General features: G+C 48.3%; 1 protein-coding gene across 2 annotated transcripts; it reads left to right on the top strand.

The window, feature by feature from the left end:
- Window positions 1-1287: 1287 nt before the first annotated feature.
- Window positions 1288-16708, top strand: LOC144496819 (CCN family member 1-like). Of its 2 annotated transcripts, XR_013498437.1 has the most exons (6): window positions 1331-1832; window positions 5673-5871; window positions 7567-7881; window positions 11482-11681; window positions 14923-15842; window positions 16047-16708. XR_013498437.1 is itself a non-coding variant. In XM_078217372.1 (5 exons), exons 1-5 carry the CDS (start codon window positions 1731-1733, stop codon window positions 15253-15255), a joined length of 1149 nt encoding a protein of 382 aa, XP_078073498.1. In that variant the 5' UTR covers window positions 1288-1730; the 3' UTR covers window positions 15256-16708. The 2 variants fall into 2 exon arrangements, 1 of the variants encoding a protein (XP_078073498.1); XM_078217372.1 differs by having other exon boundaries at window positions 1288-1832; window positions 14923-16708.
- The last annotated feature ends 273 nt before the right edge of the window (window positions 16709-16981 follow it).

Here is a 16981-nt window from a genome sequence, read left to right as displayed (position 1 = left end):
GTATTTCCTCTATCTCCTCTCTTTCGTGTTGCCTTTCCTTTTTCTCTGTCTTGTTCTAACCTTCCTTTTCTCTGTCTCTTTGTCTTCCCAGTCTCCCTTCATTCTCTCCCTGGGGCTAGTTCTGACTTTGGATACAAAGCATGGAACGGCCGCTCATTTCACCCTCTCCTCATTGGAATGGGAAGAGAATGGGAAGTTAAACGGCTGCCACATCCACTGTCAACCACCGGATGCTATCATCCATAGTCAAAATTAGCATCGTTCACTTGGCCCATCCGCCTGTCAGTAATCTGTGTCCCAGTGCAGTGTCCTGTCTCTAATCAGCCTGGTGCAGATACAACAGGACAGCGAGTATTAGCTTCACAGAGAGCGCAACTGATCACACCGTGTATCACCAGGACACATCCTTCCTCATTTCGGGGAACATGCGGACACTTAGCACAGAGATCCGTAAACACAGAGTGAAAAAAAAAGGAGCTGTCAGCGCAGCCTGGCGACAACACTCAAGAGGTAAGACAGCATTTATCTGCTGCCTCACAGTGCCAGGGACCCGGGTTCAATCTGGCCTTGGGTCACTGTCTATGTGGTGTTTGCATGTTGTCCCCATGTTTGTGTGGGTTTCCTCTGGTTGCTCCGGTTTCCTCCCACAGTCCAAAGATGTGCGGGTTAGGTTGATTGGGCATGCTAAATTACCCGTTAGTGTGAGGGGGATTGGCAGGGTAAATATGTGGGGTTCATAGAATCATAGATTCCCTACAGTGCAGAAGGAGGCCATTCGGCCCATCAGGTCTACAATGACCACAATCCCACCCATGCCCTATTCCCGTAACCCCACATATATACCCTGCTAATCCACCTGACACTAAGGTCAATTTACCATGGCCAATCCACCTAACCCGCTCATCTTTGGACTGTGGGAGCAAACCGGAGCACCCGGAGGAAACCCACGCGGACATGGGGAGAATGTGCAAACTCCACACAGACAGTGACCCAAGGCCAGAACTGAACCCTGATCCTTGGTGCTGTGAGGCAGCAGTGCTAACCATTGTGCCACCGTGCCGCATCCTACAGGGTTACAGAGATGGGGCCTGGGTGGGGAATGTTGTCGGTACAGGCTCGATGGGCCAAGTGACCTCCTTCTGCACTGTAGGGATGCTATGAATTTCTAAGAAGAAAAAAAAGAGCTTGTGGGGAAGGGAGCTGCGCCTGGAACTATTCTGAGAAACAGGCCGCAGGGATGATGAGTCAGTGCCTTTCCAGGAATTGCAACCGCAACTTTATCTTTCTGAGCACCTTATCCGACAAGCTGGGCATGCACATAAATAAATATGCACACACAAATATATGATCCAGAGGGAACATTAGCAGCTTGGTAAGAGGCGAAGAAGGAGTTGGCACACCCAGTGAGTTGCTTCTCAATGGGAGAGACGTGAAGTGCATGTTTTTCTTTTGCCAGGACATCGGTTGTCGTCTCTGATCTTTTCCAGACCAGATAGCGACCCCCCCCGTGAATGCCTCAGCATAGGGACCACTGGTCAGCGTAACTGAAGGGAAAAAAAACGCTTCCATATTCTTGGGTTCTACGGAGGAGGTTGACTGTCAAGAGTGTCACAGGATAGCGGATTGGAAATCTGTTCCAAAACCCCTTGCTGTACACAACACCCCACACTGTTGGCTTGAAGCGGAATAGCTTGACCTCCACTTACTTTGGACTTTGGCCGGAGTCTGCAATGGGCTCCAGGATGGCGAGGGGTCCATTTGGTCCATTAGGCACCACCCTGGCACTGTGCTGCGGCTTTGTCTTGCTGGGCAGCTGGAGCCTTGCTGACATGGTAAGATAAGACATTTTGGTCGCAATATTAGGATGACGGATTAGTATTTAAGTGGGTGTAAACTGAGAGTGGTGGATACTCAGCAAGACCTTGGAGCTGTTGTGCATCAGTCGCTGAAAGCAAGTGCACAGGTACAGCAGGCAGTAAAGAAGGCAAATGGTATGTTGGCCTTCATAGCGAGAGCATTTGAAAATAGAAATTGGGATGTTTTACTGCAATTGTACAGGGCGTTGGTGGGGCCACACCTGGAGTATTGTGTGCCATTGTGGTGTCCTTATCTGAGGAAGGATAAAGTAAAGTTTATTCATTCATCACAAGTAGACTTACATTAACACTGCAATTAAATTACTGTGAAAATCCTCTAGTCGCCACCCTCAGGCACCTGTTCGGGTACACTGAGGGACATTTTAGCGTGGCCAATGCACCTAACCAGAACATCTTTTGGACTGTGGGAGGAAGCTGAAGCATCCAGAGGAAACCCACGCAGACATGGGGAGAATGTGCAGACTCCGCACAGACAGTGAACCAAGCCGGGAATCGAACCTGTCTCCCTTGCGCTGTGAGGCAGCAGTGCTAACCACCATGCCACCCCAATGATGTCCTTGCTATCCCTTCCTGGGATGGCAGGTCTGTCATATGAGGAGAGACTAAGTCGGATAGGATTGTATTCACTGGAGTTCAGAAGAGTGAGAGGGAATCTGATAGAAACTCATAAAATTCTAACAGGATTGGACAAGGAAGATTCAGAAAGAATGTTCCCAATGGTGGGGGAATCCAGAACTAGAGGTCATAGTTTGAGGATAAGGAGTAAACCTTTTAGGACTGAGGTGAGGAGAAATTTCTTCACCCAGAGGGTGGTGACTGTGTGGAATTCACTCCCACAGAAAGTCGTTGAGGCCAAAACGTTGTGTGATTTCAAGAAGAAATTAGATATAGCTCTTGGGGCTAAATGGAGTAAGGAATATGGGGGGATGGGGGATCAGGATATTGAATTTGATGATCATTTGATCATAATGAATGGCAGTGCAGACTCGAAGGACCGAATGGCCTCCTCCTGCTTCTAGTTTCTATGTTTCTATGACCTGCGTCCCTTTAAAGGCAGTCGGAGACAGGCAGCACACACACACACACACACGCACACGCACTCGCACACGCACTCGCACATGCACACACACACACGCACACGCACACATGCACTCGCACACGCACTCGCACACACACACACACACCAGCAGTAAGGTAGATCCACTGAGTGTGTGAGATGTATCAGGAATAACAGATACTGGGAATAGATTTTATCAGGAATAACAGATACTGGGAATGGATTATATTGGGAATAACATCTGAGAGTGAATTTTGAAGGAAATAACTGATTGGGAATGAGTCGCATGGGGAAGACACGCTAGAAAAGAGTTATGTGCAGAATAATCCTGGAGTTATGTAGAAGATAACAGGCAGGATTAAGTTATTTTGGGATTAATACCCGGGAGAGAGTTAAATAGAAAATAACACGTACTGAGTGAGTTGGATAGAAAATAACAGATGCGGATTGGGTTATATGGAGAATTACATGGTAAGTAAATTATTTGGGCAATTACTTTGACCGGGAATGAGTCATAAGGAAAATAATAGGAACTGGGAGTGAGTTATGTAGAGAATAGCATGGTCATTGAGTGAGTTATACCAGGAATAGCACTAACTGGGAGTGAGTTATAGAGAATGCCAGGCACCAGCAGTGAGTTATATTGGGATTGACACAGATAGGAATTTAGTTTTATGGAAAATGATAAGCACGGGGAATGATTGACATAGAGAATAATACACACTGGGAAACTGGGAATGTTATATTGAGAATAAAGCAGGAATGTTATATCAAGAATAACACTGGGAATGTTAGATAGAGACTAACACTGGGAATGTTATATAGAGACTAACACTGGGAATGTTATATGGAGACTAACATACACTGGGAATGTTATACAGAGACTAACACTGGGAATCTTATATAGAGGCTAACACTGGGAATGTTAGATAGAGACTAACACTGGGAATGTTATATAGAGACTAACATACACTGGGAATGTGATATCGAGAATAACACTGGGAATGTTAGATAGAGACTAACACTGGGAATGTTATATAGAGACTAACATACACTGGGAATGTTATATAGAGACTAACACTGGGAATGTTATATAGAGACAAACACTGGGAATGTTATATAGAGACTAACACTGGGAATGTGATATCAAGAATAACACTGTTATACAGAGAGTAACATACACTGGGAATGTTATATAGAGACTAACACTGGGAATGCTATATCGAGAATAACACTGGGAATGTGATATCAAGAATAACACTGTTATACAGAGAGTAACATACACTGGGAATGTTATATTAAGGATAATTAGGTGGGATTAGGGCTCAGTCAACATCACTACCTGATAGGGAGTATTTAAAGGGGAGCTGGATAAATATTTGATGGATCGAGGAATAGAGGGCTATGGAGAAACGGCACAGAGAAGGAGTTGAGGCCGGCACAGATCAGCCATAATCGTATTGAATGGTGGGGCAGGCTTGAAGGGCCTGGTGGCCTCCTCCTGCTTCTAATTCTCATAGAATCCCATAGAATAGAATCCATGCAGTGCAGAAGGAGGCCATTCAGCCCATTGGATCTGCACCATCACTCTAACAGAGTATTTTACTCAGGCCATCTTCCCTGCCCTATCCCGTAACCCCATGCATTTACTCCAGTAATCTCCCTAACCTACACATCTTGGGACACTAAGTGGCAATTTAGCATGGCCAATCACCTAACCTGCACATCTTTGGAGTGTGGGAGGAAACCGCAGCACCTGAGGAAACCCACACAGACACGGGGTGAGGTGGGGAGGAGAATGTGAAGATTCCACAGTCACCCAAGTCAAGCATCGAACCCAGGTCCCTGGAGCTGTGAGGCAGCAGTGCCATTGTTCAACCCTAAATATCAGCAAAGGGTTTGCCTTGTGTTCTTGTGTGTTCAGGCTGACGCCTTAGGGGTCAGAGATCATGCCAATATTCAGTGCCTGGATTGATGGAGTGGTCTCCAAGGTGGGATTCAGAGAGCAGTGGCAGCACCTTCAGGACTGGTATCACAGGAGACTCAATGGGTTGTCTCTCTGAGTCTGATAGCCGTGAGTTTCCATCTTTCTCCTGGTGCCCGGTGGCAGAGTTCAAGCTCACACGTCCAGTGCCACTCTGAGGGAAAATGGAAGAGTTGGCGAACTACCAGCGGAGGCATTTTTCCCCACCTTAAACAGAGGTCTACCAGATGGCACGGTGGCACAGTGGTTAGCACTGCTGCCTTACAGCGCCAGGGACCTGGGTTCAATTCCGGCCTCGAGTCACTATCTGTGTAGAGTTTGCACATTCTCCCCGTGTCTGCGTGGGTTTCCTCCCACAGTCCAAAAGATGTGTGGGTTAGGTTGATTGGCCATGATAAATTGACCCTAGTGTCAGGGGGATTAGCAGGGTAAATATGTGGGGTTACGGGAATAGGGCCTGGGTGGGTCAAATAGCCTCCTCCTGCTCTGTAGGGATTCTATAATTTTCACTTGAAGGAAGATTATTGGCCATTCATTGATGGCTGTTTGTGGGATCTTGCTGTGTACTCACATTCCCTGTTGTGCTTCCCACACGAGCACAGTGACTCCATTTTTATGAGTGCTACATGAGCTATCAAGTGCCTGGTCATATCGGGGAGGTTGCCACATAAATTCAAATCTCATTCCTTTCAGGTGAAACTGGATAAAAACAAACTTGTGGAGGAAATGTTGACGGAATTGTCTTTATTCCCAGGTGGCGTGCCGTCGGGAGTGCCACTGCCCACAACCCCTGCCGTGCCCCCCGGGGGTGCCCCTGGTTTTGGATGGCTGTGGCTGCTGCAGAGTTTGTGCTCGACAGTTCAACGAGGACTGTGGCACGCTGCTGCCCTGTGCCCGCGGGCTGCGCTGCCAGCTCCAGGACAAACTGAATGCCACGACGGGAATCTGCAGAGGTGAGGGGAAATGGTGCCCGCGCTTAGATAGAAACACCTCCCACACCCCCCCCCCACACACACACACCCACACACCCTCCACAGACCCTCCACACACCCTCCACCGACCCCCCACACACCCTCCACACACACACACACACACCCTCCACCGACCCCCCACACACTCCACCCACACACCCCCCACACATCCTCCACACACCCTCCACCGACCCCCCACACACCCTCCACACACACACCCACACACCCTCCACACACCCCCCACACATCCTCCACACACCCTCCACACACCCCCCACACATCCTCCACACACCCTCCACACACCCTCCCCACACACACCCCACACACCCTCCCCACACACACCCCCCCACACACACCCCACACACCCCCCACACACCCTCCACACACACACCCCCCACACACCCTCCACACACACACCCCCCACACACCCTCCACACACACACCCTCCACACACCACCCACACACCCTCCACACACCCCCCACACACCCTCCACACATCCCCCACACACCCCCCCACACACCCTCCACAGACCCCCCACACACCCCCCACACACCCTCCACACACCCCCCGCACACCCTCCACACACACCCCCCACACACCCTCCTCACACACCCCCCCACACACCCCCCACACACCCTCCACACACCCCCCACACTCCCCCCACACACACCCACACACCCTCCCCACACACACCCCACACACCCTCCCCACACACACCCCCCCACACACACCCCACACACCCCCCACACACCCCCCCCACACACTCCACCCACACACTCCACCCACACACCCTCCACCGACCCCCCACACACCCTCCACACACCCTCCACAAACCCCCACACACCCTCCACACACCCCCCACACACCCCCCACACACCCCCCACACACCCTCCACACACACCACTCCCACACACCTTCCCCCCACACACCCCCCACACACACCTTCCCCCCACACACCCTCCACACAACCCCCCCCCCCCCCACACCCCCAGCAATGGGGCATTGAGGGCATTTACACATCACACTGCCAGGTATCGAGGGTATTTACACATTACAGCACCAGGTATTGAGGGTGTTTACACATTACAACACCAGGTAGCAAGGGTATTTATACATTACAGCACCAGGTATTGAGGGTGTTTATACATTACAGAGCCAGTATCGAATGTATTTACACATTACAAAACCAGGTATCTAGGGTATTTACACATTACAGCACCAGGTACTGAGGGTACTTACACATTACAGCACCAGGTACCGAGGGTTCTTACACATTACAGCACCAGGTATCGAGGGTATTTACACATTACAGCATCAGGTATCGAGGATATTTACACATTGCAACACCATGATTGAGAGTATTTATACATTACAGCACCAGTTATTGAGGGTATTTGCACATTACAACACTAGGTGTCAAGGACATTTACACATTTCAGCTCCAGGTATCGAGGACATTTACACATCACATCAATAGCCTTCAATATACCCTTCTGACGTTCTAATTAGATTGCCTGATGGATCCTGTAAGTGATCGTTAACTTGACGTTGTCCATTTTACACTCTTGCCTGCAGTTAAGATGACTCCTTTGGAAAGCTGCCCACAATAACCAATTTGCTGACACGTTGTAACGAGTCGATTGGTTGACTTTGATGCTGTTTCCTCCCTCTCACAGCCAGCAGCCCTGGTCGGCCTTGCCTCATGAACGGGAAAGTGTACCAGCATGGCGAGGTCTTCAAGCAGACATGTCGGCTTCAGTGCACCTGCGAGAACGGCAAAGCTGGCTGCGTCCCCCTCTGCTCCTCGCACGTCTCCCTGCCGCCCGCCTTCTGCGCAGACGCTCGGCTGGTCAAGTTGCCGGGCACCTGCTGTGAGCGATGGAAGTGCACATCGACCTACTCCAAGGGCAACAAGGCATTGAGAATGGGCAAGTGGAAGAAGAGGGTCAAAGTCTTCAGTAAGGTGGCTAAGCAGCGGAACGCAGTCCACAGTAAGTGAGGAGCGAGGGGAAAAGGAGCAAGAGGAAAATCCTGGGTGTCCTTTAAGACAAGAACACACTTTACTCCCCTCACACATTTCCCCAGGACATTAATACCATCATAAACCCTAAGGGTTGCACATAGCTAACACTCTAAGCGGGGTTGCAAAAAGAAGCCTAGAGTCATACAATGGCCGTATAATTTGGATCTATGTGAGGTTATTCACTTTGGAAGCAAAAACAAGGCGGCAGATTACTACCTGAATGGCTGTAAATTGGGAGAGGGGAGTGTGCAGCGGGACCTGGGTGTCCTTGTGCACCAGTCGCTGAAGGTAAGCATGCAGGTGCAGCAGGAAGTAAAGAAGGCAAATGGTATGTTGGCCTTCATTGCGAGAGGTTTCAAGTCCAGGAGCAGGGAAGTGTTGTCGCAATTATACAGGACCTTGGTGAGGCCACACCTAGAGTATTGTGTACAGTTTTGGTCTCCTTTTCTGAGGAAGGATGTTCTTGCTCTCAAGGGAGTGCGGCGAAGGTTTATCAGGCTGATTCCAGGGATGACAGGACAGATGTATGAGGAGAGATTGACTAGGTTAGGATTGTTTTCGCTGGAGTTCAGATGAATGAGGGGGAATTTCATAGAGACTTATAAAATTCTAACAGGACTGGACAGGGTAGATGCAGGGAGGATGTTCCCGATCGTTGGGGAGTCCAGAACCAGGGGATCACAGTCTGAGGATTTGGGTAAGACCATTTAGGATGAAGGTGAGGAGACATTTCTTCACCCAAAGAGTGGTGAGCCTGTGGAATTCATTTCTACAGGAAGTAATTGATGCCAAAGCATTGAATATATTTAAGAGGCGGTAGGAGGCACTTGGGGCGATGGGATCAAAGGTTATGGGGAGAAAGCAGCATTAGGCGATTGAGTTGGATGATCAGTCATGATTGCAATGAATGGCAGAGCAGGCTCGAAGGGCCGAATGGCCTCCTTCTGCTCCTACCTTCTATGTTTCTATGATCGAGACCACTTGGCCCTTCATTTCTATGCTAGCTTTGTGAAAGAACAATCTGATGAATCCTACTCTCCCTGCTCTTTCCCGCTCTGCATATTATTCCGATTTGAGTCTGGGACCACGTTCCTTTTGCGTGGAACCATCATTAAAGGCATGATTTGCAGTTAGGAATTCCATTCTAAACCCCATCCATTCAATTCCCTGAGCCCCCCGCTCACCCTCCTCACCACTGTCACTTTGGGACAGGATGGGTTCGAGTCAGATTCCATTGTACACCCAGGTGGCAGATGCAGGATATAGAAAGATCTTTGTTCTGAACTCATGGAGAGAGTTTGGTCACATTTACTTCCTAGATGTTTTACATGGGCCGTTTAATGTTGACCTGAAAATGTGACAAGACATTGAACAGTTTGAATGTGTGTGTGTCTGTGAGTATATTTAAGTGTGTGTGTGTGTAGCTATACATGAGTGTGTATGTGTCTGTGTGAATATTTAAATGTGTGTGTGTAGCTATACATGAGTGTGTATGTGTCTGTGTGAATATTTACGTGTGTGTGTGTGTGTGCAGCTATACATGAGTGTGTATGTGTCTGTGTGAATATTTACATGTGTGTGTGGTGTGTGTGCAGGTACATGTGTGTGTGTGTTTGTGTGTTTCTGTGTAGTTTTTGTGTCTGGAAGAGTATGACGTTGTACCCATGTGTGTATGTTTGTGTGTGTGTTTTGTCATGGACAGAATTGAACAGAATTGATTTAAACTGCCCTTATTTCCCCACTCTCTACTCATCTATAAGTAGAAAGGTTTTTTAATTCTGATTTCTACCTTTATAAATGGTGGCTTATTTCCCAACCCTTACATTTGGAAATGTTCCAATCTTCTAACACACAGAAACGCGTGCATGCACACACACACACACACACATGCACACTCTCACACACATATACACACACAGACACACACACATATATGCACACTCTCACACACATATACACACACAGACACACACACACAGACACACACACACACACATGCACACTCTCACACACATATACACACACAGACACACACACATATATGCACACTCTCACACACATATACACACACAGACACACACACACAGACACAGACATGCCTGCGCACGCATGCACACATGAGTGGGGTTTCACAATGTCCACCCTTTTACACAATAAACGGAGATAAGGAAAAAGGAAGAGGTGTCAAGTCAGGATCACATAAAAATACAAGTTGGATTTTACATGCGTCCAAGCCCTGAGTCAGAAACCAACTGGAATATTCTTTCCGAGGGGAGGTTGACTGATTCTAGAATGCTCCATCTTCCCAGAGCGAAACCTCCACAAGAGGAGAAGACACGTAGAGTGAGTGAGTCGGGAGGCATGTGTTCCAATGTTCCAGCAGTTGGCAGGTTTGATGAGGGTCAGAATTCTTTCTGCTGCCACCGGCTTGATGGTAAACAGCACAGGCTGTTGCCTGGAGTTCAGTTCATGTTGGAGGTGAAACAGGAACATGCCAGAATTCAGTTCTGCTGGGTGTAATGACAATGCAGCTTGGGAGGGGACATGTTGCATAACTCAATGTTAAACACGGGTGCTTTATTCCCATGGCTGGAATCCTAAGGTGGTTAATTGGAGTCAGGATTCCTTGGTTCTGGGAGACACTGATTTCGAGTTGATAAACAGGCTCCTTTGCCAGACCCATTCTGTCAGGACTGCTAATTCAGCCATTAGATTCAATCCTATGAAGATTTCCCTTTGTTTGAACATGGCTGGAGCAGACTCACTGTCCACATGGTCATTGTAATTTTGAAACCATTTGGTCCACTCAGCCAGTGTCCATTTCATAGAATCATAGAATCCCTACAGTGCAGAAGGAGGCCATTCAGCCTATCCAATCTGCACTGACTCCAATCCCACCCAGGCCCTTTCCTCACTTACTTACCCAGCTAATCCCACTGACACTAAGGGACAATTTAGCATGGCCAATCAACCTAACCTGCACATCTTTGGCCTGTGGGAGGAAACTGGAGCACCCGGAGGAAACCCACGCAGACATGGGGAGAATGTGCAGACTCCGCACAGACAGGCACCCGAGGCTGGAATTGAACCCGGGTCCCTGGCACTGTGAGGCAGCAGTGCTAACCACTGTGCCACCGTACTGTTGAAAGAACACAATAAATGACTTTATAAAATAGTCCAGTCGATTAATATATATACTTTTATCTTTCATGCCTCGACCGCGACAGTTTGTATGTGTGCGCTTGTATACATGTGTGTGTAGAGAGATTGGTGAAAATGCTGTAGGTATCTTGTGTTTGTGACAGTGTGTGAATTAGTGCATATGTTTGTACGTGTGTGTGTATGCATATGTGTGTGTGTATGTGCCTATTTATGTGTATGTGTGAAAATATCCAGCTGTACATGTGTTCATATACAGGGAAAAGATGTCGCTGTTTGTATATGGATGTGTTTTGAGAGTATTGTATGTAAGAGTGTATGTGTATGTATTTGTGTGTGTATGTACATGTGCCTGTATGTGTGTATGTATTGCACATACGTTTAACTATTTTTGATGTGTCTGCTTCAGAGCTGAGGGGTTTCAGGGGACAAAGCTTCATTTTTCCTGACTGCCAGATTAAAGCTACAACGTGGTCACCGTGTTCACAGACCTGTGGCATGGGCACTTCCACCAGACTCAGCACCAACAACACCTGGTGCCAACCAAAGCAGGAGACCAGACTGTGCCAGATCCGGCCCTGCCGCATGCTTAATGACCTCCATCTCCAGGTGAGTTTTAGGAGAAAGGAGTGGGAAGCATCAATTAAATATCCAGCTGAACCGAACTGACCATTGTGACAATCTGCACTAAAATGTGTTGTTCTAGATCAACATGTCAACCTGTATGTTTCTAGTCAACATGGCAGCAAACTCCACGGTACATTCTTCTAAGTCAGTGTGAAATCCTGCAATATGTTGTATTGTTATATGTCAAATGGTGCGGTGGCACGGTGGCACAGTGGTTAGCACTGCTGCCTCACAGCGCCAGGGACCCGGGTTCGATTCCCAGCTTGGGTCACTGTCTGTGTGAAGTTTGCATATTCTCCCCGTGTCTGCGTGGGTTTCCTCCGGGTGCTCCGGTTTCCTCCCACAGTCTGAAAGACGTGCTGGTTAGGTGCACTGGCCGTGCTAAATTTGCCCCTTAGTGTGTCAAGGGGATTAGTAGGGTAAATACGTGGGGTTATGGTCTATTTGGTTTGTTGTTGGTGCAGGCTCGATGGGCTGAATGGCCTCTTCTGCACTGTAGGGATTCTATGAGTAAATCAGCCAGTCCCATAATATATTGCTCTAGATCAATATGGAAGTGTATATTATAATGTATGGTTCTAGATCAGTATAGAAACATACATATAGTGTATGGTTTTAGATCCAAGAGATACTCTAATCTGCACCTGCTATCCTTCTCAAACAATGTGGTAAACTCTACATTAGATCAATGCAATACTCTGCACTATGACACATCAATGTAGATTAGTATTGTCCAAAGATGTGCAGGTTAGGTGGGTTGGCCATGGGGTGGTGTGGTGGTTAGCACTGCCGCCTCACAGCGCCGGGGACTTGGGTTCGATTCCCATTAAAGAGCTTGGGTGACAGTCTGCACATTCTCCCCATGTCTGCGTGGGTTTCCTCCGGGTGCTCCCATTTCCTCCAACAGTCCAAAGACGTGTGGGTTAGGTAGATTGGCCGTGCTCAATTGCCCCTTAGTGTCAGAAGGACTACCTAGGGCAAATACGTGGAGTTATGGGGATAGGGCCTGGGTGGGATTGTGGTCAGTGCAGACTTCGATGGGCTGAATAGCCTCCTTCTGCACTGTATGATTCTATTATTCTATGGCAATTGTATATAATACAGAGGCAGGTCACGATAGAAACCTGATGTGTGGTTAAATGCTCTAACTCAATATCTGCCTCAGGATAACAGCTTTAAAGCTTGTGAATTGGCATGGTGGTACAGTGGATAGCACTGCCATCTCACGGCGCCAGGGACCTGGGTTCGATTCCCGGCTTGGGTCACCGTCTGTGTGGAGTCTGCACATTCTCCCCATGTCTGCGTGGGTTTCCTCCGGGTGCTCCGGTTTCCTCCCACAGTCCAAAAGACTTACTGGTTAGATGCATTGGCTGTACTAAGTTCTCCTTCCGTGTACCCAACCAGGCACCAGAGTGTGGCAACTAGGGGATTTTCACAGTAACTTCATTGCAGTGTTAATGTCAGCCTACTTGTGACACTAATAAATATACTTCACAATTGGGAATATGAAGTGAGCCTGAGTTAGTTGGGGCCCTGCAACTGTGTATATCCTGTATTGTTGGGATGCACATCCCTTCCGTGACGGTCCACCGAGTCATGGGCAACATTGACACCTACTGGGAGAAAATATTATTGGCAGCAAACGGCTTCCGGAATGTGGCTCTTCCCATTTAACAAGAACAACTTGCGTTGATGTAGAGCCTGTAATGTGATGAATCTTCCAAAGGCACTTTGCAGAACCAATCCCAGACAAAGAGAATTCAGTGCTGGGTCACGTAGGGAGATATAACGAGAGGTAACCACAAACTCTTGTTAAAGAGTTTAGAATTGAGTTGAATTGATTTATTATTATCACAATATTGGGATGCAGTGAAAGGCATTATTTCTTGCACGCTTTACAATCAAAGCATACCGTTCATAGAGTACATAGGGGAGAAGGAAAGGAGTGCAGAATATCATGTCACAGTCATAGCTGGGGTGAAGAGAAAGATTAAATTAATATAAGGTAAGTCCCTTCAAAAGTCTGATGGCAACAGGGAAGAAGCTGTTCTTGAGTCGGTTGGTACGTGTCCTCAGACTTTTGTATCTTTTTCCCGACCGAAGAAGGTGGAAGAGGGAATGTCCGGGGTGCGTGGGATCCTTGATTACGCTGGCTGCTTTTCTGAGGCAGCGGGGAGTGTAGACGGAGTCAATGGATGGGAGGCTGGTTTGCGTGATGGACTGGGCTGTGGTCGTGTATGAAGTGAGCACGCTCACTGCCCTCGGTTCTGGGCAACCTTCCGGGAGAATCCGCGCATTGTGCTGACAGAGGGCAGCAGCGACACCTACTGGTAGAAAATATTATTGGCAGCAAACAGTTCACAACTCCACAACTTCAAGAGGGACTTGTAAGGAACGTCTCACAGGAACAGACAGAGGCTGGAGAAGTTCAGGGAGAGAATTCCTGAGCTTAGGACCAAGGCACTGAAGGTGCAATCACTATTGGTAGAGCAATTGAAATTAGGGATGTACAGGAGGTCAGAATTAAAGGGGTGCGGTGACCTTAGAGTATTGTAGGGTTAGAGGAGATTACAGAGATGGGGGGGGGGGGGGTTAGTGATTAGAGGAAATAAAAAAGGACATAAAGAGGATTAAAATCAGCATGAGAATTTGGCAGCTGGAGGGTACATGAATAGGAAGGAAATAGAGGGACACAGACCGAGTAAGGGCAGAATGTTAGCACTGCTGGCTCACAGCGCCAGGGATCCGGGTTCAAATCCAGCCTCGGGTTACAATCTGTGTGGAGTTCGCACATTCTCCCCGTGTCTGCGTGGGTTTCCTCTGGGTGCTCCGGTTTCCTCCCACACTCCAAAGATGTGCGGGTTAGGTTGATTGACCATGGTAAATTGCCCCTTAGTGTCGGGGGGATTAGCAGGGTAAATATGTGGGATTACGAGAATAAAGCCTGGGTGGGTGCAGACTCGATGGGCCGAATGGCCTCCTTCTGCACTGTAGGGATTCTATGATTCTAAGGTTTCTTAGTTTGGTTAGGGCATCATGATCGGCACAGGCCTGAATGGTCGAAGGGCCTGTTCCTGTGTTGTACCTTTCTTTTCCTTTTTGTAAATTGATGCGATTTGAAAGGATAATGTCCGATTAAAGGAGTAAGGGGAGAGGGGGATGTGAGTCAGATTCTTTATGTTGGCTCACTCACGCTGTGTGGATAATTCCGTCTGTGTTTCAGGCAGGCAAGAATTGCCAGAAAAGTGTAAAGGAGCTGGCACCCAGGCCCTTCATTTACCAAGGATGCATCAGCCTGCGGAAATACAAGCCCAAGTACTGTGGCCTGTGCACGGACGGACGCTGCTGCAAGCCCGCCGAGACCAGGACTACCAAGGTGCGTTTCGGATGCCCAGTCCGAGGAACCATCGTCAAAAACGTCATGAAGATCCAGAGGTGCGAATGCAGCCACCGCCTGTGCCTGCAGCAGAGCGCCCACTACTGGCCGGATGACGCGGCACCCAGCCAGTCGATCAACTGGCTGATGGGTTCTGAGGGAATCCACAACAACTTCTAAACCCTGGTTGGATGCTGGGCTGGGTGGGCAGATCGTGACTCCAAGATGGCGCCCAGATGTCCAGTAGCGGAAGGAGTACCCATCACCCCCCACAAGGGGGGGGCTATTACTCTGCATTATTGCCTCACTATATTGCTGCTCTGCCCCCAGTTCACCTTAGGTGTCACTGTTAGCAAAGACTTTCACTTCTTAAGAATGTATTTTTAGAAGCTACAAACAGAAATGTACCCGATAATTAAATACGCTCATTGCTATTTCCAAACACTTCAAGGCGACATACACAGCAGCCCCACACCAAGTAACTCACATGTAAAGGACTCCCCGGGAGAGTTGCGAGTGATTCAGAACTATTTGTACTACTTTTCATAGAATCCTACAGTGCAGAAGGAGGCCATTTGGCCCATCGAGTCTGCACCGACCACAATCGCACCCAGGCCCTATCCCCATAACCCCATGCATTTACCCCAGCTGGTCCCCCTGACACTAAGGGGCAATTTAGCATGGCCAATCCACGTAACCTGCACATCTTTGGATTGTGGGGGGAAACTGGGACACCCAGAGGAAACCCACGCAGACATGGGGAGAAAGTGCAAACTCCACACAGACAGTGACCAAGGCAGGAATTGAACCCAGGACCCTGGTGCTATGAGGCAGCAGTGCTAACCCACTGCGCCACCGTGCTGCCCTTTTCCTTGAAGGTAGCTAGATATTGGCACAGTGGTTAGCACAGCTGCCTCACAGCGCCGGGGACCCAGGTTCGATTCCTGTCTTGGGCCGCTGTCTGTGTGGAGTCTGCACGTTCTCCCCGTGTCTGCGTGGGTTTCCTCCGGGTGCTCCGGTTTCCTCCCACAGTCTGAAAGATGTGCTGGTTCGGTGCATCGACCCGAACAGGTGCCAGATTGTGGCGACTGGGGGAATTTCACAGTAACTTCATTGCAGTGTTAATGTAACTGATAAATAAAATTTACTGTTACTTTACTTTTTTATATTTTGAACTGAGTGAAGATGCATACCTTTCTTTTGCACTGTGTTGAAGACTAGCAATCATGGTCTGATTCTGACTGAGTTTGCTTTCGGGTGTTTTATAAGACTTCAGTCATCCAACAGATTTCTGGGCCAGAGCAAGAATTAACATAATCAAAATCCTGTTCCCCTGGCATGGCTGTATGATTTAACAAAGGTGTAGTTAGAATGTGGAACTCGCCACTACAAGGAGTAGTTAAAGTAAGAGTATTGCTGCATTAAAGTAGGAATATAGATCAGTACATGAGGGAGAAAGGAATAGAAGGAGTTGTTGATGGAGTGAGATGAAGTGGTGGTGGTAACAAACGCATGTGGAGCATTGACACATCAATGGATCAGACAGCGCGTTTGTGTGATGTGAAATTTTATGTAATGCTACATTGTGTAATTCTCTGTAATCCCGGTAATAAATGGAATCTTATTCACTGTCTGCCCAGGAAGAATTTTTGTATAAATTGTTCCGCTTGTAAAAACGAGCCTCTAGAATTTAACAATATATCCCCTGTAAATCAGGCCTTGTCACACCTCCTTGACACCAGGGTTAATGGAGCTCTGGGACCGTTCGCACCCCTTCCAAAAAGAAAAAGTTCTTGGCACGGTGGGGCTGAGTGAGGTGCTCTTTCGAAGAGTTGGTGCAGGTTCGATGGGCCGATTGGCCTCCTTCTGCACTGAAGGGAATCCGTGGAATAAATGGGAACAGTGA

Source organism: Mustelus asterias, chromosome 8 (assembly GCF_964213995.1).
Source record: "Mustelus asterias chromosome 8, sMusAst1.hap1.1, whole genome shotgun sequence".
Classification (NCBI taxonomy): domain Eukaryota; kingdom Metazoa; phylum Chordata; class Chondrichthyes; order Carcharhiniformes; family Triakidae; genus Mustelus; species Mustelus asterias.
Note: the sequence above shows the minus strand (reverse complement) of the source record. Positions and strands in the feature narration are given on the sequence as shown.